Source organism: Sitodiplosis mosellana, unplaced genomic scaffold (genome assembly GCF_009176505.1).
Source record: "Sitodiplosis mosellana isolate CC-2019 unplaced genomic scaffold, AAFC_SMos_1.0 Smas_scaffold_1, whole genome shotgun sequence".
Lineage (NCBI taxonomy): Eukaryota > Metazoa > Arthropoda > Insecta > Diptera > Cecidomyiidae > Sitodiplosis > Sitodiplosis mosellana.
In genome coordinates, this window is record NW_022595244.1 from 2,003,478 (window position 1) to 2,031,368 (window position 27,891).

At 36.6% G+C, this 27,891-nt stretch overlaps 1 protein-coding gene across 2 annotated transcripts in view; it reads left to right on the plus strand.

Annotated features, from left to right (window-relative positions):
• LOC129571156 (protein eva-1) overlaps positions 1 to 27,595 on the plus strand; it is a 162,631-nt gene extending 135,036 nt beyond the window's left edge. For both annotated transcript variants that reach the window (XM_055450922.1, XM_055450929.1), the window contains 6 exons: positions 5,479 to 5,628; positions 15,269 to 15,412; positions 15,491 to 15,739; positions 20,986 to 21,251; positions 23,293 to 23,479; positions 23,986 to 27,595. In XM_055450922.1, the coding sequence (XP_055306897.1) occupies positions 5,479 to 5,628; positions 15,269 to 15,412; positions 15,491 to 15,739; positions 20,986 to 21,251; positions 23,293 to 23,479; positions 23,986 to 24,161 (1,172 nt within the window). In that variant the 3' untranslated portion in view covers positions 24,162 to 27,595. The remainder of the gene's footprint in view (positions 1 to 5,478; positions 5,629 to 15,268; positions 15,413 to 15,490; positions 15,740 to 20,985; positions 21,252 to 23,292; positions 23,480 to 23,985) is intronic.
• The last annotated feature ends 296 nt before the right edge of the window (positions 27,596 to 27,891 follow it).

Here is a 27,891-nt window from a genome sequence, read left to right on the forward strand (position 1 = left end):
TTCTTTGCATTTTTTTCGTTCTTTTTTCAGAACGTTATTGAAACTAGGGGCTTCCATGGATATTCATTGATCGGTAACAAAGATTCGACATTGCCGTAAACACATATTTTTTACATGCTGTGTATATTCTGTGAATATGGTGAATAATATACACGGATTATATGCAATATTCACGAAATATTCACACAAATACGAATGTATATTTTGACTTAAAAGCCCCTAGTATTGAAACCTGTCGATATTTATTCCAAAGTAAATCTGTTGTATAGCATAACGAAGCGATTTTTTCGTCGAAATTTTCTCATTTCGCGAACAGATTTCCATGAAAATGATACAAAGGAAACTTTAGATCTTTAGGAAATTGGTGCATGAAGTTTGGAATATTGTGTTTGTATTCATCGTTTTCATTTCTCTATGTTTCGTTTCGAAGACATCTCTGTTACAAAAGTAACATGTATGTCCACAGACTCAAAGAAATTCGTCTCTTGCGAATTAGATAAGTACGCTTAGATGGAATGAAGCCAAACAAAATCACAAAGACCATAAATAAATATATCAATTGATAGATAAATAAAATGGAACACACAATCAAACGCATATCGCATGAATTCTTGATACTTCAAAGCGTACACAGAAAACACTATTGAATGATGCCAACTCTAAAGGGAGGCAGCCACAGAGCGAGTGATAAAGCGAGAGTAGGAGAGACAAGTGGAATAAATTGCATAACACAGTGTATGTTCATGAATGTATTATGGAAAATTGATTACATTATTGAATATTTCATTTGTGATGTAAAAGCGTAGTGTGTGTGTGTATCTGAATGTGTGTGTTTTGATGCTGTTTGCTATCGGCGTGTTGATACTCCTAGCCAGTTGGCAACAAGCGTTTTATTACCGAATACCATAAGAATATTTTCATCATCAACAGAACCGGTGAAAGACAGACAGATGAAATAGCATCATATCCACTCTTGGCACGATAACTTTTTCCGTGTTTACAACGGGCGGGGAGATAGATAGTAGTATTGTTATCGATATAGGTAAATTCGATAGAGAAGTTGATAGGTGTTCTGATATAGTCTAGATTTCAGATTCTGCGAAATATCTATACATGTCTATGAATCTCCCCACTGAAATAATATCATGCCTTTATCGTGTGTAATGTGTTTGCTGTTATCCGTGTTCCTATCAACATTCTGCGTTTATGATGCATGCTGAGTAGCTGTGTTCACTTTGTAAAACAAATGGTTCGCATTTGGTTTGGTCAAAATCTGTTCGAGAAAAAAAAACACAGAAACATCGTGATTTTCTATCGACATTAAAAATGTTTAATGATTGCGTAAAAAGTGAAAATAATAATCGTGCATACGACAATTGAATGGTTGTTTTTCGAATAAAAATTATTTAATAGGTTCTACGTAGGCAATGCTAAGCATTCAAAGAATTCACTGGAGCAAAGATATTGCAATTGAATGGATGCCATTGATATTATTGTGATATTCAGTCGGTTCGAAAGCATGACGCTTGCTATCATTAAAGCCACCTGCTACATGTACAAACTTCTGGGAACTGGCAAAGCGCGTCAATGCAAATAATTTAATACATCAAATTAACGAAATTTAATATAACGACGAATAATGAATTTATAGTTAACCATTAGCATCGTTATCAAGTGAGCGACCACCCTCCCATTTTTATTGTCCTCGACTGCTTTCTCAGCCCTCAACGATTTGATTATTCATTACGTTTTCTTTGAATTTTCGTCTCGGGGTTGAATGGATTTCGCACGATGAATGGACTACACACCAATAGAAAATTCATTATTTTTTAAACGATTTATTTTATTGACGCTTGAAAGAATTCAATTAAAATTACGAAAAACGGTCATTAGCCCTCAATATCTGAATATTAGCCCATTTTGGAGAGGCAGAGCGTTGCTCTATGCGGAAAATTCACTGGAAAATCTGAGTGGCTTTATCTCAATGGAGACGGGCGATGGACGGAGAGAGAGAATGAGAAACAATTTTCTATGATGGATCAAAGTGCATGGAATATTTCGTTGACATCAATTTTCGAGTTGGTGTTGGCCTTTTGGTGTCACACAAACTTATACAAATTGAAAGGTGACTCGAGGTTGACACATTGCCTGACGCACAAACTTCGTAAACACATACTTGAAAATTGGGCAGCAATATTATGAGGTGGCTGAACTAATTATGCCTTGCGAAATTGAATGGATACACAAATTTGTCCACTCAACCGAACCATACTAATGATGACATTGATTCAAAATATTAGATTGGTCATTATTTTGTCGGTATTTTCATCCTCTTTTCAATTTATATACAACAAACAATGGGAAATGGCCCCATGAGTTTTCTCAGCCAACAGAAGAATGCAGTATTTCCTTTTGACATTGCTAATCACAGCGATATTGTTTGTTTGTATCATTGAACAATAGACACATGCTGAGATTAGAAACGTTGCTCATTTCCCAAACATCGAATAATAATAGTGTTTTAAATGCGGTCCATGTGTGAGAAGGGAGAGGTAACAAGGTGGTGGTGGTGGCAAACCATATGCGCATCGAATGTTTTTCGGCAAATAGGCTTTAGCTATCCAAATGCGAATGGAAAGTTACATGAGAATGAGTTAAGTCATTGGTTTTTCCATGCAATCACGCCATCATTGTGTGCACCGGCATTGTGGTTATTATTGTTGTTGTCGTCTAACGATAAGCCAACTATTGCTTTCGTATTTTGTATTTTTGGCTAAATACTTCGCATCTATGCAGCAAAGTATTTTGTCTCGCTCATTTACTTCCATCGTCAAAACTATGCGCTGAAACTACGCTTTTGTGATAAACGATTATTTGTTTATCGAAACAGAAGGCAACAACAGCAACACCACCGTCGCCGTAGTCGTCGTCACCAATGCCAATAACAGCAGCAACAACAACAACAAAAACCACCCAACACAAAACTCCATCGAGATTATGTGGAATGTCTTTATATCGGCTATAAATGATGATGGGGAAGTAGAGAGAGGGGGGGAGCGAGTCAAAGACTCAACTGATTTGCAATGCAGAAGTTCGAGCATAAAATGAAAGGCAACAAACAGCAAGGCAAAGCAGTGCTCGGCTGAATATGCCTGTAAAGTGTGCATTGTAGTATCACATTTTCCTGTTCATTGAACAACATTTACATGGAAGGCTTTACGAACGTGTCATACAGTTGATTCTATAAACCATTTATGTGGAAATGGTTGGTGTGATCGAGAGGAATAAAGCGAAAACCGATTTTCTATCTCGGAACAAAGTGAACCGCCACATGTATGTATGTGCAGCATTCTGAATAGTCGCATTGGAAAATGGGCTTTGTGCTTTGCATACGACACACCTTACCATTGAATAAACACTATAAAAACTGGTTCACGCTATTGTTTCATTTTCGAAAACTTACTTGCCATACCGAATCGACCTGAATCGATCGAATCGCTCCCTATGTGTGTGTGTGTTCGTTTTACAATTTTATCTCCTCCTTGTAGACTTGATTTAGATTTTCTTTTCCGACATTTGCAGACGCATTCAATGCTCTGTACACGTCTCCATCGCACATCAAACTGTGTTAGCACATCAGCCGACAGCCGAGTAATTTCTTCAGACGTTATTTTCTTTGTGGATTTTGCATGCAATCAACATACTCATCCCCAGCATACCATACACCACGGTGTATTAACACAAGCTTACGCTTTGACGCATTTTAAATGAATTTACCAATGATTTTGTAGACTTTATCAAGCCATTTATACCGTTCATTATTTTATGGATTATACCAGAGACTGTGCTTTTTCAAGCTAATGCTAAAATTTTATTCAACACTATTTTTGGCCACATTCACTTCGTCAGCTGAGAACCAAAGATATAGACATTGTGGTTTTGGTGGGGGAAGAGGTGTGAGTGTGTGCGCTTCATTTCATTAGTTCTATGTTTTTCATGCTTCATCGAGTAAATTGTGCTGAAAATCTTAGACTCTCAGTTATTTTACCAATTTTCAGCTTAGCCATTCCATAAGGCTTGAACTACTTTCCCCAAATAGTTTGAATATCGATTATCACTTTCAATTATTTTATCGAAGCATTCCATAGTTTCAATTGTTAATTGATCCACAATAAGGCATGGAAATGCGATATTGAAATAGTTTCGGGTTATTTATTCATTTGCAAATATTTCATCTTTTGCTAAAGCTTGTCCGAAGAGATAATGAACCAACCAACTAACCAACCATACTTGGCTCGAATAACTCGAGTGAGTCAGTGCAAAATCAAATCACCCAAGAGAATTGACATCGTTCACATTTTATTACCGTCAGCCATAAAACTCGAGCAGCACACCGTCTCTATGGTGATACTGAACAATGATTTAGATTAATCCATTGTTTTGAGCTGTGTTGGTGAGTGTGTGTGGGCTGTCGATATTAACACCAAAACATATATTTAATGCTACTTTATGGCTTCAGTGGCGAAGATTAATTTTTCTAACTGACATTCACTTTGGCACACCTATGTGGCTATATCTCTTGTTTTCTCCCTTTGCTCCAATTGCCGTATGTTAAGTGGCTGAAAGTTATTGATTAACCTATATCCGTGCAAAATGGAATCGCTTCTGCTCCCGTACAACACATGAACTCGGATGCCAAGTGTTGGTGTGAGACATATGGACGGCCGAGACGAACAATACACGCACACTCCACACGATGTAATTGGGTGATGCTGTTAGTTCATAACAATAATACTTTGATGAGGCAATTAATATAATCGTTAATGTTCGGTCAATTCACTTTAATTATATACTCGAGTGCAACAATTTCGTTTGAGTGGCCATTCCAAGGTACGAATAGATTCGATGTTCGCATCGGTATATACCACTACCATATCACCACATTCTCTAAATACTTGTACGCTCTCGATACACTTGATGAAGCCAAAGTATTTCATTTCAAATGCGGAACAACTGAAAATTGCTCATTCGATAACTGTATAAATGTAGTTTTTGCTCAATCTATTTCAATGTTCATTGCAGTGGACTCAAGTTGGCTACGAAATTGAAGAGAAAATAATTCGGAAAATTCGTTGCAATAACCAAAAAACGGGACTTTATTAAATGTAAACATTTTAATGTTTATGGAATTTTCATTACTATATTTTCTGCTGCAGACTGTTCAAAAGAATTTAATTTTGAAATGGAGTTCAGTTTTTAAGTGGCAATACTTTCTCATTCACCTGCATCATCTCTTATACATTTTATTTGGAGTAAGATTCCAAGTGGTTGCTTTTCATTTTATCGTAATTTTAATGTACTCAATCAAATGAACATAATTTTTTTAACGCTTTTTATGAAGAGCAAATTGTTTTCACTCGGTGATTCCATTGCCGAAATTTTCGTTTCTATTAATTTCGTGTTGTTTCCTATTTACAGATGAATTCCGCAGCAAGGTGGCCTGTGAGAATGAAACTATTAATTTAATGTGTAACCCGTACTCAAGAATCGCCGTCTACAGTGCCAGTTTCGGGCGAACATCGTACGAGAGCATTCAATGTTCTCAGCCGCAAGGTGTCATGGAAGAATGTAAGTGTTATTATCATGATTTTTTCTTGGTTTTCGTTGTCTGTTTGCTATTTTCGACGAAAACCCGTGCGGCTCGAGTTCCAGTTCAATGACTTTTGGGTATATTGTGTGTGTGTGTGTGTGTGTGTGTGCGGCCGAAGGTGTTTTGTCTTGTTTCTTGGAATTTTTATCATGAACATTAACAAAATGGAATATTTTATTTTCTACCATCTCTAAAAGAGGTAAATTGAAATTCGCGAAGCCAAACGTGTGAAAAGTGGCAATATATTGAATTTGAAAATGTGGTAATAACTTTGTCCATTTCATTGGTCATGGGAATTTGCGTGTGTATGTATGTATATAACAACATTTTGGATGCTTTTTCAATGGAATTTCCTTTGCATTGGTTTTTGCTCGACTCTTCTCTTACTATTGCAATACATGTGCGCCATTTCGTATTCAAAAGACGTTTGCAGTAAAGAAATTCAATTAACTTGTCTCCCCATTCGATGTGTGGCCAAAACGAAACAAACGATTCCAGTTCCTACTGCTTGCTGAATCTGAACTTTGGAAAATTTTAATTAATCATCATCATTCCGAAACTTTATAATTAGTTTGAGAATGTTTGAATCGCTTCGAATTTGTATGGTGGTGTGCTTTTCCGGGGCTTTACTATTGGAAACATCTAGCATGTCTGCTCTGAATCCAAACGGCTTGATTAAAATCAACTAAATTTTATTAACCGCAAACAACATTGGCAACGTAAAAGCTCATCGAGGAAGCAGCAGCAGCAGCAGCGTGCGTCGCATGCCATTCGACTCCGAATGAAAGTGCAAATAACAACGAAAAAAAGAGAAAATATCATTGCGGTCAGTTCATTCGGAATCCCATTTTCGTTGTACGATATTGTATGCAAAAAGTGATTTCAATGTTAAACAATTTCTAGATTTTACGTGCGCTGAAAATCAAAATCGCAACGATGAGAAGAGAAAAAAGAGTCTGAAGATGCATAAAGACTGCACATAAAAATCATGTTTGAAAGCACTTACGAATGCGCTAGTGCAAGCAAAGTCACGCTGACGAAAATTCAACTAAATGAAAAACATTTAGAGAAAAATCGTTAACTTTGCATTTTGTTCGCTTATTCGCCAACACACACACAAACCCTCGTCGTTCACGAGGCAAATGGAACGAATCCTTATTCCACATGGAAAAACCAATGTCATGTGAGCATTTTCAACACGCTAATTCTTTTTCACTCTCCATCACAACCATATAGAGAATATTCCACTTCGTATGTTTTGCTTGAAAATTTGCTTGAATCAGTCGTGGACGAAATTCTCTGTTGATGATTGTCGGCGCCGGGTGCATGGGGCGTTCTCAATGCTCGATCACTTTTTAGTATAGGTTTATTATGCAAGAAAAAAAACACATTCACGAAAGTACTGTGTACACTGTACATTGCGAGTGAATTGAAAGCGAAAGAAACAGGAAGAGGAGGAAAAAGAGAGTGGTGCATATTGAAGCAAGACTGCTGTGCTCAGTCCCGTGCTGCTCTTTTCCGCTCTCTTTCTTTCTCTCTCTCTCTCTCTCTCTCTCTCTCACATGCATCTCATGCTTTTGTTGTCTCGAAGCTCTTAACACCAGCCGACAGACGTCTGCAAATAATGCGCCGCAATTTTAAATGAAAAATACTTAAAACGAACAAATTGTTAAAACATGGTTTTGTATTTCATTTCATTTCAATCTCGCTGACGACGATTCTCTCTTCGATTGCTTTTTTCTTCGTTCAGAACTCTTGGAGCAGAACTCTGCTCTCTTTTGCACATATATCGTTTTAAGCATTGTACGGGTTTACAGTACTCTATCGTTGTAAACGACGTAGCCGGTGGTTTTGCCATTATATGTACGAATGTGCTCTTGTGCGTACACGTATGTATTTATGTGTGTGTCTGCTCTAACCACACACACTATTTGGTGTTCGCATGCATGAAAATGCTATGTCGAGCATGCATTTTTCTCCCGTTGGCTAAGAATTATGGTCTTCAATTGAATGGTTTAAGTGTGCGGTTTTCCTCCAGTGAGCTTTTAATAAGCTGTGAGTCTTCATTATACTCGAAAGCATTTTACATTTAATTTGGATTGGATTAAGGTTTGCCGCTCACTCGATCTTTTTATCTCTCTCTCTCCTCCCTTGCCTCTTCTCTCGCTATCTCTCTCTACCTCACTCGTATTTGTTTCTGAGACCGGCGTGTCTGTATACTCTTACTCTATCTCATGGCTAGAATGCATCGTGAGAACCCGTATCAAGCACAACTTCTTTTGCCTTCGCCACAATTGTACGCCGATATCCACGAGAAGGAGAACTTGAAACGGGTTTTAATCACTAAAGCAACAGTAATAATAATAAATGGATTTTTGATTAGTTTCAAACGTGTCTGCGTTTTATTATCGCTTAGATTTGCATCGCTGAATCACATCCAAATCAAATAAATACAATTCGTTGAACCGTCATATGTTGATGGATTTGTAAACATGACGTCTGCTTCCATTTGGGTTTGACGACTTGTTTTCAGCAATTTCTGTAATTGCGACTGCTAAACCTAATGAAAAGATCTGATGATGTTATTCAGCAGCTAATGATGGTTGGTGCGAGTGAAATAAAAAAATTAACTCAAATGCTGCTCTTTTCCATTATTTTCATTTGGGCCACGCAAAAAAGGAAAACACAAATATTTTCTTCATCCAATGCAAAACAGTGTTCAGGCCATGGGCTGAGAACAACTTTTGATACAATACTTTTGTAACAAAGTGCGAGTGGGAGCCGCGCAAGGTACTAATTAATTTGCATTAATTATCTGCGAGAAAAGAAGAGGATACAAGAGAAGAAACGAAAAGTTACCGTATCGCCGAACTGATTCTGCATGTGCGCATTCATTTACGTACAACACGCTCTGAAGTTATTATGATGCGAGCAACAATCAAATATTCATAAGATTTTCGCGACTTTTTTCCACATCTTCGGGCTTGATAAAGTGCATGTGAAAATGAAATGTAATTCGTGGTGCTGATGAAAAAATGGTGTTAGAAACACCAACAACCCAAAACCAAACAAAAACAACAACGGTGCAAATTATTCGACGCTAAATTAACATCAAATTGAATTATGTATTTAAAAATAATAATATTACGAACCAAGTAGGTACGAGAGAGAGAGAGAGAGAGACAGACTGCAAGAGAGAGTTAGAGAGAAAGCGAAAGACGAAGAAAATAAAAACAAGTCGCATGCCAAACCAATGAATGTTTAAAAGATCGTGCGCATAAACAGGAGATGCACAAGACAAACGATAAATATTCAACGACCTTCCCGTTCCGTTTTGACGGTACCTGTGTGCAAATCTGCAAGTGACTATGTTTTATTAATTATGTTCAACTTTATTATTCATTTTATTTTCGACATGTTCGTGGCTCAGTGTCTCACTCTCTCTCCCGTTCACCACTCACTCGGATCATCACGACCAATATTCAAAAGTGAAAGAGTCCGAAGTTTATGTTTATTTTGGTACCTTTTTTCCCACTCTGTTCCCGACAGACGGAAGGATTTTCGCGAATCTCCGAAACGAAAATGTTCTGCTGTTATATCTCTCGGCAAAGCAAATTCGCAAGAAAAATTCAGTGTTTTTTCTTCATCATCATCTTCTTCTTTTTTCGTTGGAAGACGTCATTTGCCGGAGGATATGAGCCATAAACAACCAATGAAACTCATCTCTTCATACTGCGAAATTAACAGAAACTGCACACTGTTATCGCATCTTTTTTTCACAAGCTCTTTTAACTTTCTAAACATGACATAGTTCTTTTTTCTCTGTTACTCTCTCTCTCTTACTCTCTGCAAAAAGTTCACTCCATTGGAATCACCGAAGCGATACCATCGACACTTTCGAAATGAATTTTTCGCTTGAGGAAAAATGTTCGTGCAGAAAATTCATGGAATTTTTATCGTCATTTACGTACTCACTTTATTTATTTATCATAAATATATTGGAAAGCAAACACTTATTTTTCTTTCATTTTGCATACATTCACATAAATTATGCTGAGGATGTGCTGTTTATAACTTCCTGTTTTTTTTTATTCTTTTTCCAAAGTTTTGCTGCTTTACATTTTGTTTTCGCGTTGCTTTTTCCCGTTTCGTACATCTTACTCATTAGAGGTTCGTTTGGGATGTGTGTGTGTGTGTGTGTGTTCCGTATGAATATTTCACGTATGATTCATTCTCGGAAATGCCAATAAAAATACGGTACTGCAAAGGCTGTTTTTTCAAAAATTGTTGTTGCGTGTACATGTGAGAGTGTGTTGTCGGGAGTCGGGGGTTGTTTTCTTGCCAAGAAAATCACATTAGGTATCTCAACTTTGTCAATTTTATTTGTTGATTTCCTTTTTCGTCTGTTTTTCTTCTTCTCCATCGTCTTATTTGCATAGATGCGTATGCTGAAGCGCTGCATTTTTTTTGATAAAAATTTCAGCAACAGCAATTCCATTACCCAAATGGTCCGTTTTTTCGAGGGCAATCAAAATGCACCGAATCGGGTCAAATACTTATGCAGAACAGAACAGAACAACGAACAGTAAAATCGTTCTGTTTCCATTGTAACTTTTATTGTCAACAAATGTCGCCTATGTGCTGATGCACTCTTTCTCGTGCTCGTCTCGTCGTGTAAAATGTTGCAGAAATGAACAATTTGCTCAGAGAATTGCAAATAGTTGAATCCGCAATAAAATCCACATACGGATATGTTGAGACACACCGAGGGAAAAAAATGTCGAGTAAAAACAAAGTCCACGTGAAATGGCCAAAAAACGTAATAAAACAGCGACGACATGAACACATGAACACAGGGAAACACACAATGTTCCATCCAAGCCATCTTATTGCACCCAACTCATGTTGTAAGTACGGAAATTGTTTGCCTTTTACTGCCGACAAAATTCAACAAAGTTTCACCATACTTGATCTTATCGAATTGCGAACGAGTGAATGTATTTGATCTGGCACATAATTCGCGTTCCAATAATCCTTGTAATAGATGCGACTGCATCGCAGGTCATTTCGATCAAATTCATCGTTTGCGCGCAACGCACAAATAGAACTTTCCGACGATGGAAAAGTGTAAAGTTTAAGTCTTCACTTAAAAACTTGAACATTAAAACGTCTTAATTAACGTCATATGTTCCAGGCAAAACTGCACTTTTGATTTATAAAAACATTTTCTACTTTCAAATGTAAGTTACATCGCCTCGGGCGCACAGTTGACACAAAAAAGCTTCAGTAGCGTTGATACTTTGTTCCGTTCGCCATTCCATTTTTTTTGTTCAGTTCACATTTTGTTTAAAATCCACTCATCTCTAATTTGACGCGAACGAACGGTCAGCCATCTGCTTACATCTTTATTTAACATTTATGGCCACATTCGTTACGGTTCCCTCCGGTTGATTTCAAACTTTTGCATTGGTGCAAAATTTCGCTTTTTTATTCGTGCTATCTTTCTCTCTTTGTTCGCGCATTCGAAGAAAAAAAAACACAGAAAAATGAAGAAAAAAAATGCACACGAAATCGAAGCACAGTTGAAAAAAGCACTCGATAAGAATTTAATGATAATGAAAACCGGGCAAAAGAACAAAGTAGAAAAAAAAGACGAACAAACGATGGAAAAACATTGAAGAACAAGCGTTGCAAGCAGTGAAACACAATAGCAACGCACAACTTCATTAGGATATTTGAAAGAACAGCACAAAGTTAATCTTTATTCCCTGAATGTAAAGCAATGAAATGGAATAACGTACGGATGGGTACGGAAAAACAAAAAAAAGCACACACACACACAACACGAAGCAAGCACAAGAAAAGTTTGCACTTTGTTTAGTGGTCGGTGCCTGGGAAAAAAAAGTATGAGGGAGAGACACATAGAGGGGCAGTGTGAAGCACGAATGAAAATGGCATCAACTGGCCCAAGCGAAAATATTACGCGAAACAAGTGCAAAACTGAACAATTGCGATGAAAAACGAAAGAAGAAGAAGAAGAAGAAGAAGAAGAGGAAAAAGTGCAATGGATGACGAAACAAAAAACCCCAACGGCTGGAAATTGTATCAAGAGAAACGAATAAATACAAGTGAAATAGACAAACGGGAGCGAAGTTGCTGAACGAACGCAGAAAAAAAATGTAACAACAACAACACTGCATTCAGCTTCTGCTTGAACAAAAGCACTACAAAACATGAACAACCGTCCAAAGAAGTAGAAAAACTCAAACGTGTATCTAAATAAAATCATCTACGAGATGTGCCACCCAGCTAGCAAAACTATTCCTAGCGTGTACTTAGCTTAAACCTTATTCGATTTTTATTCTTAGTGTATCTGTAATGTTCTTACTGTATTCAAATATAAGTATATGCAAAGAATAGAGGCTATTTTCGGTGCTTTTTCTTAACATCTTACGGTTTTCATTTTCAATGTTCTTAAAATATTCTCAAAATGTTCTTAAAATACACTGTTCTTAACATAAGCACGTTTTGAATAAGTTATCCCTCTAATGCATTAATTTTTCCCAGGGCTGGGAGTACTGGTACTTGGTTGATTTTTGGCCATAGATAATTAAAAAAATATTCATAATCCTGGATTCCTCATGGTTAAGTCAGAAAATGCGATTGACATAAATCAGAGAACAATCAAATCCATTGTTTAAAAGTGTCAAAAATGTGTTTAATTTAGAGTTCAAATAATTTATTTTGTCAAATTTTTGTTTTTGCACACATTTTTGTTTATACCTTTACAATTAGACTACATAGACAAATATTGCCAAAGACAAAAATAAAGAGAGAACATTGACGAATAAAAATTCTTTTTGAAGCGATGTGATCCGATGTACGGTTTACGTTCTACAGGCGTTCAAATGTTGCCCGTCTGGAGGCGGTTGTATGCATTAGAGGGTTAAGTATAGATGTATTCTTTGCTTATTCTGTGGAACACAACACTTTATATATGCACTGACTAACATTATAGGCAACATGTGCGTATGGGCGAGATGTTCAAGTGGAAGGCATTGAGATCGAGAGAACCAAGGTTCGAAACTCAACGGATAAAATAAAAATTATTAAAAAAAATTAAATGAACATGAAAACAAAATTGAAATAATCTACAACTTGTAAAATAATGAAAATAACAATGGAGAAAAAATGAAAAGAAAAGAAAGTAAAAAGAATAATGGCAAACGAAATGTGGAAGGCGAAAATATTTTTCATTTTTTTTCCGGCGGTTGCTGATGTTCTTAGTGGAGCCTTAAATTATACTTATAGTGTACTTATAGAGTACAATAAGAACATCCTACACGTACATATCGGAATAAAAATGGGGCCCTTTATGCCTTACCCTGTTCTTATAGAGTTTTTATAGAATACGATAAGAATAGCTTATTCTGTTCTGGAATTGCATAAGAATACGCTAGGTAGAATTGTGCTAGCTGGGCATTGATGTGGAACTTTGTTAGAGAAACAAAACCAGTCGGCGGAAAAAAAGCGAATCAAAAGAATTGTAGTAAAAATGAGCGGTTTTATGGAAACCAAGTGCATGCGTCTGATGCACAATGCAAACAGAACTCGTTTTACTGTGCAGCGTGCAGCGTCGCCATAAAACTACTCATTCGTTGATTATAAGTCGCTGTGTGCGTGCAACAACGTTTGGCCATGGAACGAATGACGATTTCGATATTGAAGTGGACTGCATTTCAAGTATACGACAAACAACAAATGTCATAAATATAAATAGAAAACAATTTGGTCGTTGCCTGCGAGAGCCAACAAGACAACGACATAAACATCTTTGTAACTTTTGTGTTTGGCGAATGAAGAGAAATGCAATGGTGGCAGCAGCACAACTGGACAAATGTGACTGAATACAAGTGAATTGTTGCACGCTTTTTCAAAGCACAATTTCTCGCTGTTTCTTTTGTTGATGTGATTTGTTGCTGCTCATTTTCCGGTCTTTGATATTTTCGTTATCATCATGATGTTTCGTTACCCATTTCAAAATTGTCACCTTCACATTTTCATTGGGATACATTCCACTGTGGGACCCAAAAATCACACACACTTCACCAGTTTTTGTCATTTTTTTCTATTCTTTCTTTCGTCGTCTCTATTTCCTTTTATCTGCGCGCTTCTTTCACTCTCGAAGTGATGAATGAATGAACTGAAATTGCATGGGTTTTACTCCTTTGTTTCTATATATCAATGTTCGCTATCATTTTCCATTTTTTTTATTAAACACATTTATTTCGATACTTGCTCTCTCGTTGGGATTTTGATTTTTATTTTCTCCAAGCAAACAGTAGATCTTTATTGGTTTACATCCCGAATGAAGATGTGCAGCGCACAAAATTACAGCAGAAAGATACGATACAGTTGTGTCAAGCCGAAAGATAAATAACAAAAAATGTATATTCACCAGTAGCGCGCGCACACACACACAGAACAGCACACGCAACAATGACAAGAGATTGTAAAGAACGAATACCAAGTGGCGGAAAAGTGAGCAAAAACAAAATCCACTGGAATTTTATTCTCCGAGAAAAATAAATTTAGTCTTTCTCCCTCTTTCACGGTCGGTATTCGAGCTTCCGTCGTTTACTTGTTCCATTATCGTTACTTCAGTGTTCGTTTTGTTTGTTTGTTTGGGATGTTTTGGGTTCGCTCTTTTCGCTCACAGCAGACAGCACACAAGTAACGCAAACACACTGCACATTTCACCAGAAATTGGTAGATTTGTGGAGCAGTTGCAGTGTTAATTGAAAGATTTTCCTTGTTTTCTTTTCTCTCTCTCGCTCTCTATTTTTGCCCGTTGATTGTTTGGCTGATCATTGAATTCGCAACTAGGATTTTCTCTCGAGACTCGAGACCAAAGGAGGAAAAAAAAGAAATGTTCAAGCAGGGAGAAAAACAGCGAAAAACAAATTACAGAATGCGCGCACACGCACACATCGAACAACCATTTGAAACGAGTGCAAGCACACAAGAAAAAGCGAACTAAACAATTGAAGCCAATTGAATTCTACTTGATGTGATTGTGCTTTGTGCATGGTTCACGTGTGTGCAACCGAACAAAATTGCTTTTTCATATAAAACTCAATTGCGCTTTCTTCTTCCTTCACTGGTTTGGCTCATTTTTTTTCTGCTATCGTTGTCGGCTCAAACAACACAGCAGCATTGGAGTATTCGTATCAAAAAGAAGTGTAACACTTATTCCTCTTTCATGTTTTCATCCGTCGTTCATTCGATCAATAAATTTCCGTTGATATCGATGTTCGTATGTGTTATTTCTTTTTGTCTTTGTTACCACTTTGCCACCTGATGAAGCGAACCAGCACATGAAAGAGGTTTTTCAATCGCATTTTTTTTATTTGCTCAGCATTTTTGTTTCTGTTGTTGCTTTTTGCTTCTCTTGTCTCACTTAATTGGATTGTTTTATTTACAGGCCATACATACGTCGTTAAAGTGCAAAGAATTTTCCGCCTTTTCAAAAGCGATTAGTCGTCGATTGTTTAAATTCATTTGCGCCTTTTCATTCAAAAACTCGTTTTCACATTTCTTTTGTAAAATTAATTGCAGCTTGTTTGGCATCGTATGGAACGGAAACGGTGATGCAATTGTGCCATGGACGACGACGATGCACCATATCGGCGGATCGAGCCAATTTTGGCAATCCATGCCGACCCGAATCAAGGGTTTACTTAAAAGTGGTCTACACGTGCAGTAAGTATTGATGAAAAAAAAAATGAATCTGCTAGGATTGAAAACTGATGTGTAATGGTTTTTTCTCTTCTATTTCAGTACCGCGAAAAGTGTTAAAAGACCAATTTGATGCATCAATCGAGCCGGATGAACCGCAGCAAATCGACATGGATCAAGACCAAGACGATTTATACGATGAAGATCAATTTTTTCGCGAATCCGAAGCAATTCCACCAGCTCCGAAACTGCACCGTGAATTGGCCACTTCAGATATGCCGACTTCACTTAGCGAACCATCGTCCAGTGTAAACCCTCCATTGCGTTCAAGAGATAGCAACCAACTTGAAGGTATGAGTCACTTTTGTTTTCTCTCTCTCACCACTATTTTCTCACAATTGATGTTGTCAAGCTTTTTGATAGGCTAACGAATAATGGGTGTTTGCAAGAACAATGTGTAATATAGATTGTAAATAATCTCGGTCAAGGCATTACTTTAATTTTAACCTTTGTCCGTTGCTCTGAATCGATGATTTTTTTTTTCTGTAATGAAAACAGACGGCGTTCAATTGAGAGTGAACGTTCAATGAAAACTCCAGAAAGTTTTATTTCACATGGAAAACTGGGTCATGAATTTCAATACGCAACTTTTTTTCTGGTCGAACTTCAACGGTATGTTACGGTATTAAATCGATCGATCAATCAAAATTGTATCGTTCGCGGAAAATTGTGGAAGCAAATAATTGCTTGGTCTTTTTCTGGAAAAAAAATATGAATCATTTCGTTGAAAACATGACATGGTGAATGGCCTAGCAATTTGTAATATTTTATGCAATTAAAAATAATATAAATGACGAAATTCAATTCGTGACCTTTTAAATAATGTGGCCAGTAAATAAAAATTCAGCCAACAATGGCAGGCGAAAAAATCGAACGCCGCGGCAACTGTAACATATGTAAATAGTTAACATTTCTGTTATTTTGGTTTCACTTAAAAAGTGATTTAAAAAATTGTATTTTTTCCTCCTCTGTAACAGAGGCTCTGGCTGTGTGCATTGAAATGGATTGCATTTTTAATGAAACTAAATGTGAATGGCAACACATACAAAAAATGAAAACCAACAATGTGTAATTTAACAACTGCACAATGGGATATCGGTGAAATATACACGGGCAAATATAGAAAAATCCATATGCATACCAACCGAAACCGAACACAAAAAAATATTATAAATTAAACAAGTACTTCATTACAAATTGAAAACGGCAACAGGAATTGTGTTTTTAATGTAGTTTTTCTTCAAGTGCTTTTGTAATGGAACGAGAGAGAGAGAGAAAGAGGGAGAGAAAAAAATAATAATGCTCTAATTAGCATCGTCCGGATAATTTGGTATAATTATCCCCAGGCTATGCACCTATATAAAATTCATTTTTACAGAAAGCAACATGCTTTTTGTGGGTACACCATACGCCATTTTTTCGCAATTTCAAAATTGTGCAGATTTTCATTTTTTATGAACCAGGAGGAAACCATTATTGAATTAATTGTAATTGCATTTATGTCCGTCGAAACAGAATGAGTTGAGTGAAGTTAACATTGAATGCAGTCGACATCAAACAGAATGTGTAAATATTAAATTTTGAATTTCGAGCACAGTTAGTAAATATGCAAAATTAATATGTAGCAGAAAAACGGTTTCGGAAAACGATTTTTGAAACACTGCATTGAATCCATGTTTTTTTTTCATGGCAGTCAGAATTATTAATAAAGGAATTAACCACTTTATTGGACTTACCTTCTAAAATTTAATCGCATCGGGTGGCAGCTAAGACCAAAAACAAATTAAATGTTCAATTTTATGGGCAAATCAATGCAATCTCTCATTTTTTTCGGAATTGATATTGTTACCGCTCTACATTAAATCCACTACAGGTTGGCTCAGGTTGGGAGGTAAAAATAAAATCTTATACACACAAAATTCAGGGGATAGTAAAAGATGTGCCATTTAAGACATCAACAAGCATAATGCACTTCGCATTTACATCAAAAATTAAATCGGTTTTGTAATGCAGCGTTCGTAGCATTTCCTGTGTATTCATATATTGCCTAAATCAATTTTCACATGAAAACACGGCACGAACACTATTTGAATAAATAATAAATGCATGGAACATATGATTCAGTTGGCTGAATCAGTATAATGATAAAAACGCTTAATCAAAATCGGTGATGTGAATCGATACGTGTGAAGCGATATCAAATGACAGTGAAATTTGAATGCATCATGCTGAGCAGATTGGTTAATAAGCATATCACAGTATGATCTATACATAACCGCTCTTGATTCTCGCTTCGCATGAAATACGTAGTAAAATGGGATCTATTTCGTTGTGTGCGGTGTGCGGTGTGCATATAAATACATTGCCTGTCACATGTTCGTGTGTTTGTGAGGATTATATGCGCAGGTATTTGTGAATATGACTTACCATTTAAATATTCACCTATTTCAAAGATGCTAGTTTGCGAATAGAGCGTACACGGCCATACACATGTTCTCTTATGATTCAAAAATAGCGGCATAAATACTTGAATCATATTCGCAAACCAATTTCTTCGGAGCCATGCGCTCCACTGACACAATCAAAATGGTTATTTTTTCCACATTGTCAGAGCAAAGAATGCCATTTGTGTATGTGATTTTCGTGTGTGGCCCGAGCCCACCAAGCAAATGAGTGAGCTGGAAAGACCGAGAGCGAGAGAGAGAGAGAGACACTGCGATAAATGTTTGGGCGATATTTCATGATTGTATATTAGGCGACATTATTGTAATCCTGGCCAAAGTATAACTTCCCACATAATGGCATGAAATAAGTTTATTCAGTTGAGAAAATTCATAAGCGGTCATGTGTCCAAATTGGTATCGACCATGCATTTCCGACATAGAATAATATCGTTCAGCGTTCGGCTGCTACTGATGCGTATGTGCTATCCCCGGATCTATAGAGCAACGGTTTGGCGTGCAAAATGTGCGGAATATGGCAAACACCATGACCATGGTCATTGTTCAATGTGCGATGCTTTTCCATTCCATGTTATTCCACTTGTAGTGCTCCTTGTACACACAAAACCGTGTACAGTTTGGCTCATGTGTGACGATATCTCTTTCACTCGTCCAGTAATTGAAAACCCCTAATGGAGTGTTACACTAAAACCCTTTAAAATGCAATTGCACGCGAACAGCAGGCGAGCGAGGTACTCACAAAGCAAAATTCGTGACCAGTTGAAACGATGATTCCTCACCATAGAGGAAGCAATATTAGTGTTTGTTGGTTGGAATGCGACTAATGAAAATCGCCATCGTAGAAATGCATTCAGCACACATACACATTCACGTATGCACAATGCACATGCACACAATGGACACATTCGAGTGTAGTTTCTCCTTTTTGATGTCACGCTCACTATCCAGATTTGAACATTTAGCAAATGCACTCTCTCACACGGAAGAGGAAAACGGGAACAAGTTCGAGAATTATTTGCGGAATTGCAAACATCGTTGACACAATGACATATCGTCGCCGTGCCAAATCCATTCGCATATTTCGTCCAACAGTGGCAGCAAGAGCATAATAGCTCACTGGTTTCCGGAGTGAGCGTCAGTGGCTGTGTGCGGCATTGAATTTTACTAGATTGTGTACAACAATCATAATAAATGCTAAGGATTCTCTATAGAAAATTATGACAAGCTTTCAAATGCATTTCCACTTGAGCTTTGATTGCAATCACCATTCGGTTGCAATTGTTCGTATATGTATTCTAACTCCATGTTACCTTAGAGCAAGCGCTCACTACATCCACTTCGATGCAATTCATTTTACAACGTTTCGGTCAATGCATTTGATAACAGAAGTCTACTAGAATATTTATTACGAACCGCACGAGCGTGCCCGCTCGCTCACACACCAAAAACACATGCAAATATCATTATCAGTTATTATTGTTCACCGTTTTCGAGCATACACATACACATACATCAGTCACATCGAAGGAAGATATTGATTGTATATTTTGTGTTGGGTCGAATGAAGAATTAATTCGTATCATTAAGTTAAGCAACATTTAAAACACTGGCATTGAAATGAGGAGCGAAACATTAACGGGATGTAAACATGATTTGAATGCATGTTTAATTGGTATTAACATGTGTGCTTCTCCGTTGGGGATTTTGTCACTTCATTAGCCAAGCGTTTCGAGGGCGATAGCGTGCTGCTGCTAGTGTAATCTATATGTGTGCGTGTTTTCAGCTATCAAACCAGATATATCCGCTTTCGTTTTGTGCTCAATTTCTCTTTCGAAACCACCACACACACTCCAATGCTTAACAGCACAGCAAAATAACTCACGACAATTTCACAATACGCAATAGAATTCAATGCACCAAACCACACTTTTATTCCCTCTATCACACGGGAAAAACCTATTTCTCTTTTCTTTTTTTCCTCTGCTTTTACTAACCTGTCAAAATCTTTTTTAAATTCACTTTCTATTCGGAACACACACAAAAACGCTTTGTACGTTCTAACCAAATCGATTCTCACGAAAAATCACAGGAGCACACAATGCATCCGAATGAAAATGAAACCAAACTCTTTATTTAACCCAAATCCCACATTATTGTTTCCGCAGTGCCTTTCGCTAATTCAAACACACAACCAAAACACGATCATGATCATATGTTATACCGAACAACAACAACCATGACACAAAATGCGACCACAACACCGGATATTGAAACGATAGGTCACTCAATCAATCAAAACAATCCAAATCGTGATAGTAACTTCGTTGATGCTGATGGTGCTGATGCTGGTGGTGGTAGTGGTGGTACCGGCGTTACAACGTCACAGTTCGGTTATAGCAATAACAACAATCGATCGAATAGTAGCAGTATATTCATGCCTGCCTCCACATCTAAGTATCCAATTAAACAAAACACACTTATCGAGGATTTCCGCGAGCGTTTCGCACAATTTCGCGTACAATGGAATCAAACGCTTGTTTATTTAGAACGTAAGTGATTCGTACATGGTTTCACAGTGAAACTTTCAATGATTTTGACAACAAATGAGCACAACAATGCAGCACTGAAGAAAATCATGTGCAACTATCACATGAGATTCAGTCGATTTTTGAGAAAATACGGTGAGAATTAGGGCCGGATTTATTTGAGCAAACCCTGGAACAATGGATTGGTTTAGCCTGGAAAATGGCTGAAATAAGAGATTTGTTTAGGAATTTTGACAGATTTTATGTAGTTACATAGGAATTAGAATCGAGATAGTGTGGTTTATTTGTTCCAACTGATGGAATAAAAGAATTCTAGTTTTTTGATGTCAAGTTTTTTTTCAATCGATTTTCTTCAATTTTATTATGCGCTTGAGTCGTGTTTGTCACTTTACATTGCGACGTCCTCATTTTTTCCAATGACCCTGAACCGATTTATGCAAAGGTTGTAACACGATTGAATTGCAGAACGTTGATAATAATGATTATAATAATTTCTTCTCTCTTTGTTTTCGTTCTTCAATTTTTGCAGAAAACCAAGAAAAGTTCTTCCTGTATCTGTTTATATCGGTAACAGTTGGTGTGTTACTGTGTTTAACGCTTGTGATTGGACGTTTGGTATTGCAAAAGCGACAAGTGAAATCCGATAAAAAATCATCGCCGAAAAATCAATCGCAGAACGGTAACAACGGTGAAACCACCATACCAAATGGATTTTCCGACGATATATCTGAAATTGATGGTGATATCGACATGAAAACAACAACACTTCCTGTGCCGAGTGTGTCACGCAACGAGGTAAGTCCGACGTCATTTTTCCCCTTGAGTCTTTTTTTGTGCACTGCCTGACGCCAATCGATTTTCGTGTGCTCACTGCAACACGAGCATCGAGGTTTAATTAAATGCCAAACCGTGTGAAATATTCGTCATAAAAATACCATATAAAAAAGTCCTATCAGATGATGTTAATTCACATTTAATCTCACTGAATATGTCTCATATTTTTTTTCGCGTCTTATCAAGTTGATATAAAAATGTGGATATGTTTTTGTGATGAGCTGCAGCCATTATGTGTGGCGAGAGACGCTTTCTTCTCTGAACTCCATCGATTTTGTATCAAAAGCACTGATAAGGCCTTATGATATTTTATGCACAACTAACTCACTGTTCTCCGCTATCTGTCGCTCTCCAATTTATGCATCGAAAAAAAAAACGACATTTAAATTGGTTTTACTTCCCGTTACTTCATTTTCACAATACCGGAAAACCGCTTGATTATCTCTCTGCATATAATAAAGTCAATAAACCCGAAACGCAAATGAATGCCACACGCAAAGTGTGCTAAACTCCATAAAAGATTGCCTTGAATTGACAAAAATCGTTTGGCTTTTGAAAATGTCATAATCGATTTTTGCCACCACCAACAACAACAAATACGACGAAAAAAACATGTTTGGATGGACTAGTTGAGCTTAAAATGTGTGTGTCTGCTCATTTGGAATTTTACTCGTCCAAAATTTGAATACACCGCAAGGGATTCGATTCTTTCCTTTTCTGCATAAATTCAATACAAATTCCGACTCGCACACACGAAAAAATAACACATTTCATTGGGTTTGAATGTTATCATTGATCTGTCTCCATACATTACAATGCGTATGCAGACATCTTATGCTCATAATATCGAACCGAACCGATTTCAGAGAATATCACAAAATCACCGTACAAAACGCAAGCGAAGGAGAATGACAACAGAAAAAAATACCAAAACAAAACAAAATATGAGTACCGCATGACGCGAATCCTGTTTGTGACATCCATTTCTTATCATCTCGTAAGCCACCCTTTAGCGAATTATTTGATGTGTTTTCATTTTTATGCCTTTTCAAATATTTCTTGTCGCGTTCCGTTCGATTTGACTTTTTTTTCTCCCTTCAGCTTCTCGTATCTCGTTCGTTCGTTTTGTTTCTCTCATTTTTCTCTCTATCTCCATTTTTTGCTTTCTCTCTCGCACTTGCTCTCCCGTCTTCGATCCATTTTTTACCTTCGTGACATTCAAAACATGCGCACCCATTATTATGAACATGGTTCGGTTATTTTTTGTTCGGTTCACCGATTGTCCTCATTTCAATATGATACAATGCATAAAAAATCGTAGAAAAAAAAATGGAGACAAAATATTTGAATGAAAAAATATGTATAATGAAACCCTTGAAACGCGCTTTGCACGAGCAACGTTCGATCATTTCCGATGCCACGTTTTGTTATTTTTGGAGTCGAGCTCGTGTTTCATGCTATTGTTTTCCACCACACACATAAGTCCGCATTGATTTGATAGATTTTCACATTTTCAGTTTGAATTAAAATCAAGCGCTTTGTTTATTATAAAAAGTACGAATCGTGTCAACACATTCCAGAGAGACAGAAATCAAACTTTATTGATATGGAACTTGTTTTGTTGTCCGTTGCACCACGAAATCAAATGAAAATGTTATTTCTTCGTTGGTTTCAATTGTCAATCAAAATGAGAAGGAATTTTCATTGATATCTAAGGCATTCCCGTGAAAATTTGTATCGTTAGCACCAGGAATCCCAATGGAAAAATGTCAATTTATTCATAAACTTCAGTAGTAGGCCCTTTTTTGTACGCTTCCTATCCGATTCGAATGAGAGAGAATTGAATTGAAATATTTTTTTTCATTTTGGTTTTATTTTGTTCGACATTTGATTGGCATTCATTTAATAAAGTTAACCATTGATTCAGTCAGTCAGTCACTAAATAAATAAAAACATTTTGTATTGATTTGTTTTCATTTCCTTCTCGCGTCCGCTACTCTAGCCAAACTATGGATCGTATGCACCGTCACCAAGCCCGTACGGGAATCTCGGCCCCTCAAACATATCACACACGTCAACTACAATGTTGGTGCCAACTAGTTCGATTTTGAGCACCGGCCATCATGTGCCATCGATAATCGGATCAGCCAATCCTTTGATGTATCCGCCACCATCAGTCACACAAATGGGTAACTAAGAGATGATTCCTTTTCTGATCTGTTGTTCTGAGCATCACATCTATTTATTACTCACTCTGCACCGGTGTTCGTTTTTTTTCATTCTCGTGAAATGCCCACAGAAAATAAAACACGGCAGATATTTCCAAGAGAGAGAGAGAGACACACACAAAAACACAGAGTGATAAATAAATGTGATCGGAGCCACACGTTTGCACATGTCACCGAGAAAAAAAAACAACAACCCAGTTTATAAATGTCACCATATTATCTGAAGATCAAATTCAATCTGTTTTATTTGCGAACCTATTTTGAAAACAGACTGTTTGTTGTTGCTTTGCTTTGCTTTTTTTCATCTTTGGGGTGTTCAAACAAAGCTACAGACAGCACTCTATTTCCATTGATTAAAGAGGAAAAAAATTGTTTGATTTCTCGTTTTATTATGCTATTGTTTTTGTTGTTGTTTTCTCTCTTCTTTTCGTTAATGTTGGAATTCTATTTTGTGTACGCACGTATAGGTTCGAGATTCGGAACAAATTATCCACCACCACCAACAGTCGGCTTTATGAATCCATCAATATTAGCCGCCGGTGGTACATTAGGCACATTAAGGCGTCCGCGTGTCGAATATGATTCAGTGCCACCACGTATCCTATCGAAAATTGACATTGAACCACAATTCTACTACGGATGACCCATGTTGAATAACAAAATGTTAGCATCACCTTCAACAACCGACACTATCATGGCTGGCATCATCACCAACAACACCACCACAACCACATCGCCGAAGAACAGTAACACAATAGCTATGCAAAATATCGAACGGACTGGCACTCCAACACTTTCATTATCGACATCATCGCCGACATCGACGCTGACAAAAAAACCGAAAAATCCACCGTCATCGTCTGCATCATCGTCCGTCGATGAGCATAGCAACAAAAATACCGTTGTCTTGTGTCCACCCAGTCGCACCTACTGTTTCTAGAATCAAATCATCTTGCAGAAAAACTATCTGCATTTCGATGACTTAGTATTTTTGTAAATTTATCATTTCGGCCGTCATTTTCCAAACCAAAAAACATAAACACAAAATAGGACTCACTGGTTGCTTTCTGAGGTTGATTTTATTAAGTTTGGACATTCGTTTGACTCTGATGATTGATGGTGTTCTACGTCTGATGCGATTTAATTCATTTTGGAAATAGAAGCGGATTAATCTGTAAGACAAGGAAAAAAGAGAAAGAAAAAAAATTGATGAAAAAAATATATAAAATTGTCGAATATTTCAATAATCTTAAGTGACACCGTGTACATTTTTTGGGAATAGTTTCGAAAGACTTTTGCGTAAAATTAGGTTTAACTTGAGAATAAAAAAAAAACAATTAGTGAAACTTCTTGTAAATTATATATGGAGTAAGAATTTAGAATGTAGCTAAAGATAAATTGAGTATATAGAGGGATATAAATTATGCTAAGCTCGACGAAGAAAGTGAAGTAAGAGTGGGGCAAAGTCATTAGATAGTCCATGTTCGCGCTGGCAAATGGATGAAATGAGAGGAATACATTGCATTCAGAAGCAGCAGCAAACAATAAGATACCATAACAATTAAGCAAAATGTCATATGAAAGAAAATAGAGAATATATTTGGTTGCACTTAACAAATGCACTCTTGATATACTATATACACACACAATACATATTAACGGCTAAGCATTTTGAATTGCGCGTGCAATAGTTTGCAGCTACGCCACCAAGGGGCAATCCACTCAAAAGTAATACATAATACCTGCGAAGTAATACGAAGTAATACATAATACCTGCGAATTAATACGAAGTAATACTAGGTAAAAATGGTATTACTTTTGATAAAGTAATACTCCTTTAAAAAATAATACTATTGTTTGAAAAAAGTAATACTAAAGTAATACAAGGTAATATTTACATTAGTATTACTTAAAGTAATACTAATACACAGTATTACTTTTGAGTGGTTTGCCCCTCGTACGCCACGCTCACACATACACAGTGCATCGGAATGCGTGTTATACGTTTTTAACTGTAAGCGAACAGGGTAGTGAAATGAAAATACGTGTACGTGAACATAAATCAAATCTTTAACTTCAAAAGAGTGCAATCAATCAACTTTCCAAAGTTTATAGTACAATTTTGATTCGCATTTTGTGCGAATTGCGACGAGTGTAGTGACAAAAAGGAAGAGTCATCAAGACTTTTTCCTTGAACTAGATTCTCGCCTGTCATAGTTTCACATCATCTGCCGTCGTTCGCTACAAATATAGTACGTAGGTGCGGCAACCTGAAACTTGAATCGGTGAAGATTTATGAAAAGTCATACGAACAAAATGCGAACACACTTGGCAAGTTCGATGAGAGAGAAAACTTTTTCAAGTTTTGAAATCCCTTCGAGAGGAAATATTCGTGCAAATACTCTCTCGCAGGATGAGAGACGTAAACGGATTTCACATTCGCAGAATGAATGCAATTTTGAATTTCAATGCGGCAACTTAAAAATCGGTCGTTTCTCAATACAAAGGAGAAAGAGTATGAGGATGAGCATGAGCAATCTTTTAAAATATATCTAGATGGTTACATAAATCACGTTTATTACATTTGATGTGTGTAAGAAAGAAGAAAAGAGTAAAACAAATGGAGCCCTTTCCATTGATAGACGGTTTTAATGCAAACACACCGAATGCAGGTATGCTCTGCATTCATTGTACATTTTACAACTCTATTGTTCTGTTTTATTTCTAGCTGCAATGCCAGCGAAAAGAATATATAGAATTTTAAAAGTTTTATTGTAGTTAAAACCAAATTAAAGAATAACAATAATAAATATATGGCATAAAGCCCAAAAAAAGATGAGAAATTATACGTATTCGAGCAAAATGCATAGCAAAACTAGTGTGTGAATGTTGATGGCTCGGATGATATTGATCGATAAATCGACTTTTTTACTAGTGTGATATGTATTTCGCATTTTGCACGGTCCAAAAATCGATATTCGACACACTTTTGACTGGTATGTCAAAACGTCAAACCCATTCATAAATCCAGAGTGAGAGAGATGGACGGCATTTAAATTACAATTTTAGTCACAAAATATGGAATGTTTGCCGTTCGATGGATCACTATTATTGTTGGTGAAATGCAATACGTCGGGGTGTTGAAGTGAGGTAATTTTGAAGTGAATGCAATGAAATGACGCATTTATCATACGACGCATTTAAAACTCACAAACAAACAAACACACACACACACAAATAGTTTCTATGCGAATGTCTATCTTCGTGAAATAGTTAAAATTGCGTATTTTATCTAAGAATTTAGTGGGTCTTTGAAATGCAAAAATCAAATATATTACAACTAATTCACCCTAATGGTTAATTGATGTAAATTTAAATTATACAAAAATAGGTTTAATGAGAAGAAAACAAACAGAAATTTATATTATTTTTATTTTTAAGAAGAAAGAAAGAAAGGAAGGTAAAAAGAAAAGTCGTGAGTTTATTCGTTCAAATTAAATTATATGGAAATCGTTTTGAATCAAAATCACGTGCATTTTTGGAAACGTTAAAGCAAGAGTTGTACAGTTTGTTTGGTATTTTCTGTGCTAATGCTTGCAGTTGAGTTAATCTCAATTCAGTGTGGCTACAAAATTGACAGCGATCGACAGAGACAGACATGGATATAGAGAAAAAGAGGTCAGATCGAAGTGGAAGAAACAACTCTCAATAACATCAAAACCATATTTGAATCGATATTCAACATCAAATGGAATCTTCATTGTCCAATACCGTTTCTTCCCAATGCATTTTTCGACAACATCTTCGTTTTTGGTCACCTGTACAAACATTTGCCTACAAACATACCAAACACTCTAGATTTTATGTATAATTTACTGTTTTTACCAATTTCATTGCAAATTCCACAACAACAAAAAGAATATTTACATGAGGCATTTAAATGAAATTGAATGAATAGGATATTTGAATACTATATATTAAAATTGAAATGGAATCACCCAAAAGAAAACACACACACAACACACACAAATGATATTATATATATATACATACATACAGTAATATTGTTACATTTAAATCGACGAAATAAAATCAAATGTTTTCTATAAAAGTGTAAAACGATGTTTGGAATGTTGTCGTTCAGTGCGTTCGTTTTGATTTTTATTGAAAAATAGCGATGTGAACGGGTCAAAGTACTATATAATCAACGACGACGACGATGACGATGACGATGACGACAATCAACCGAAACGCGCATGCAAATGGAAAATCGCTGCTTTTATCGCTCTTTATAATATACCGCCCCTCGTTCCCGTCCATCGAAGAGTTTGCACTTGTCAGAAGTGTGAAGAGTCGATGTAAGTATTAAAATT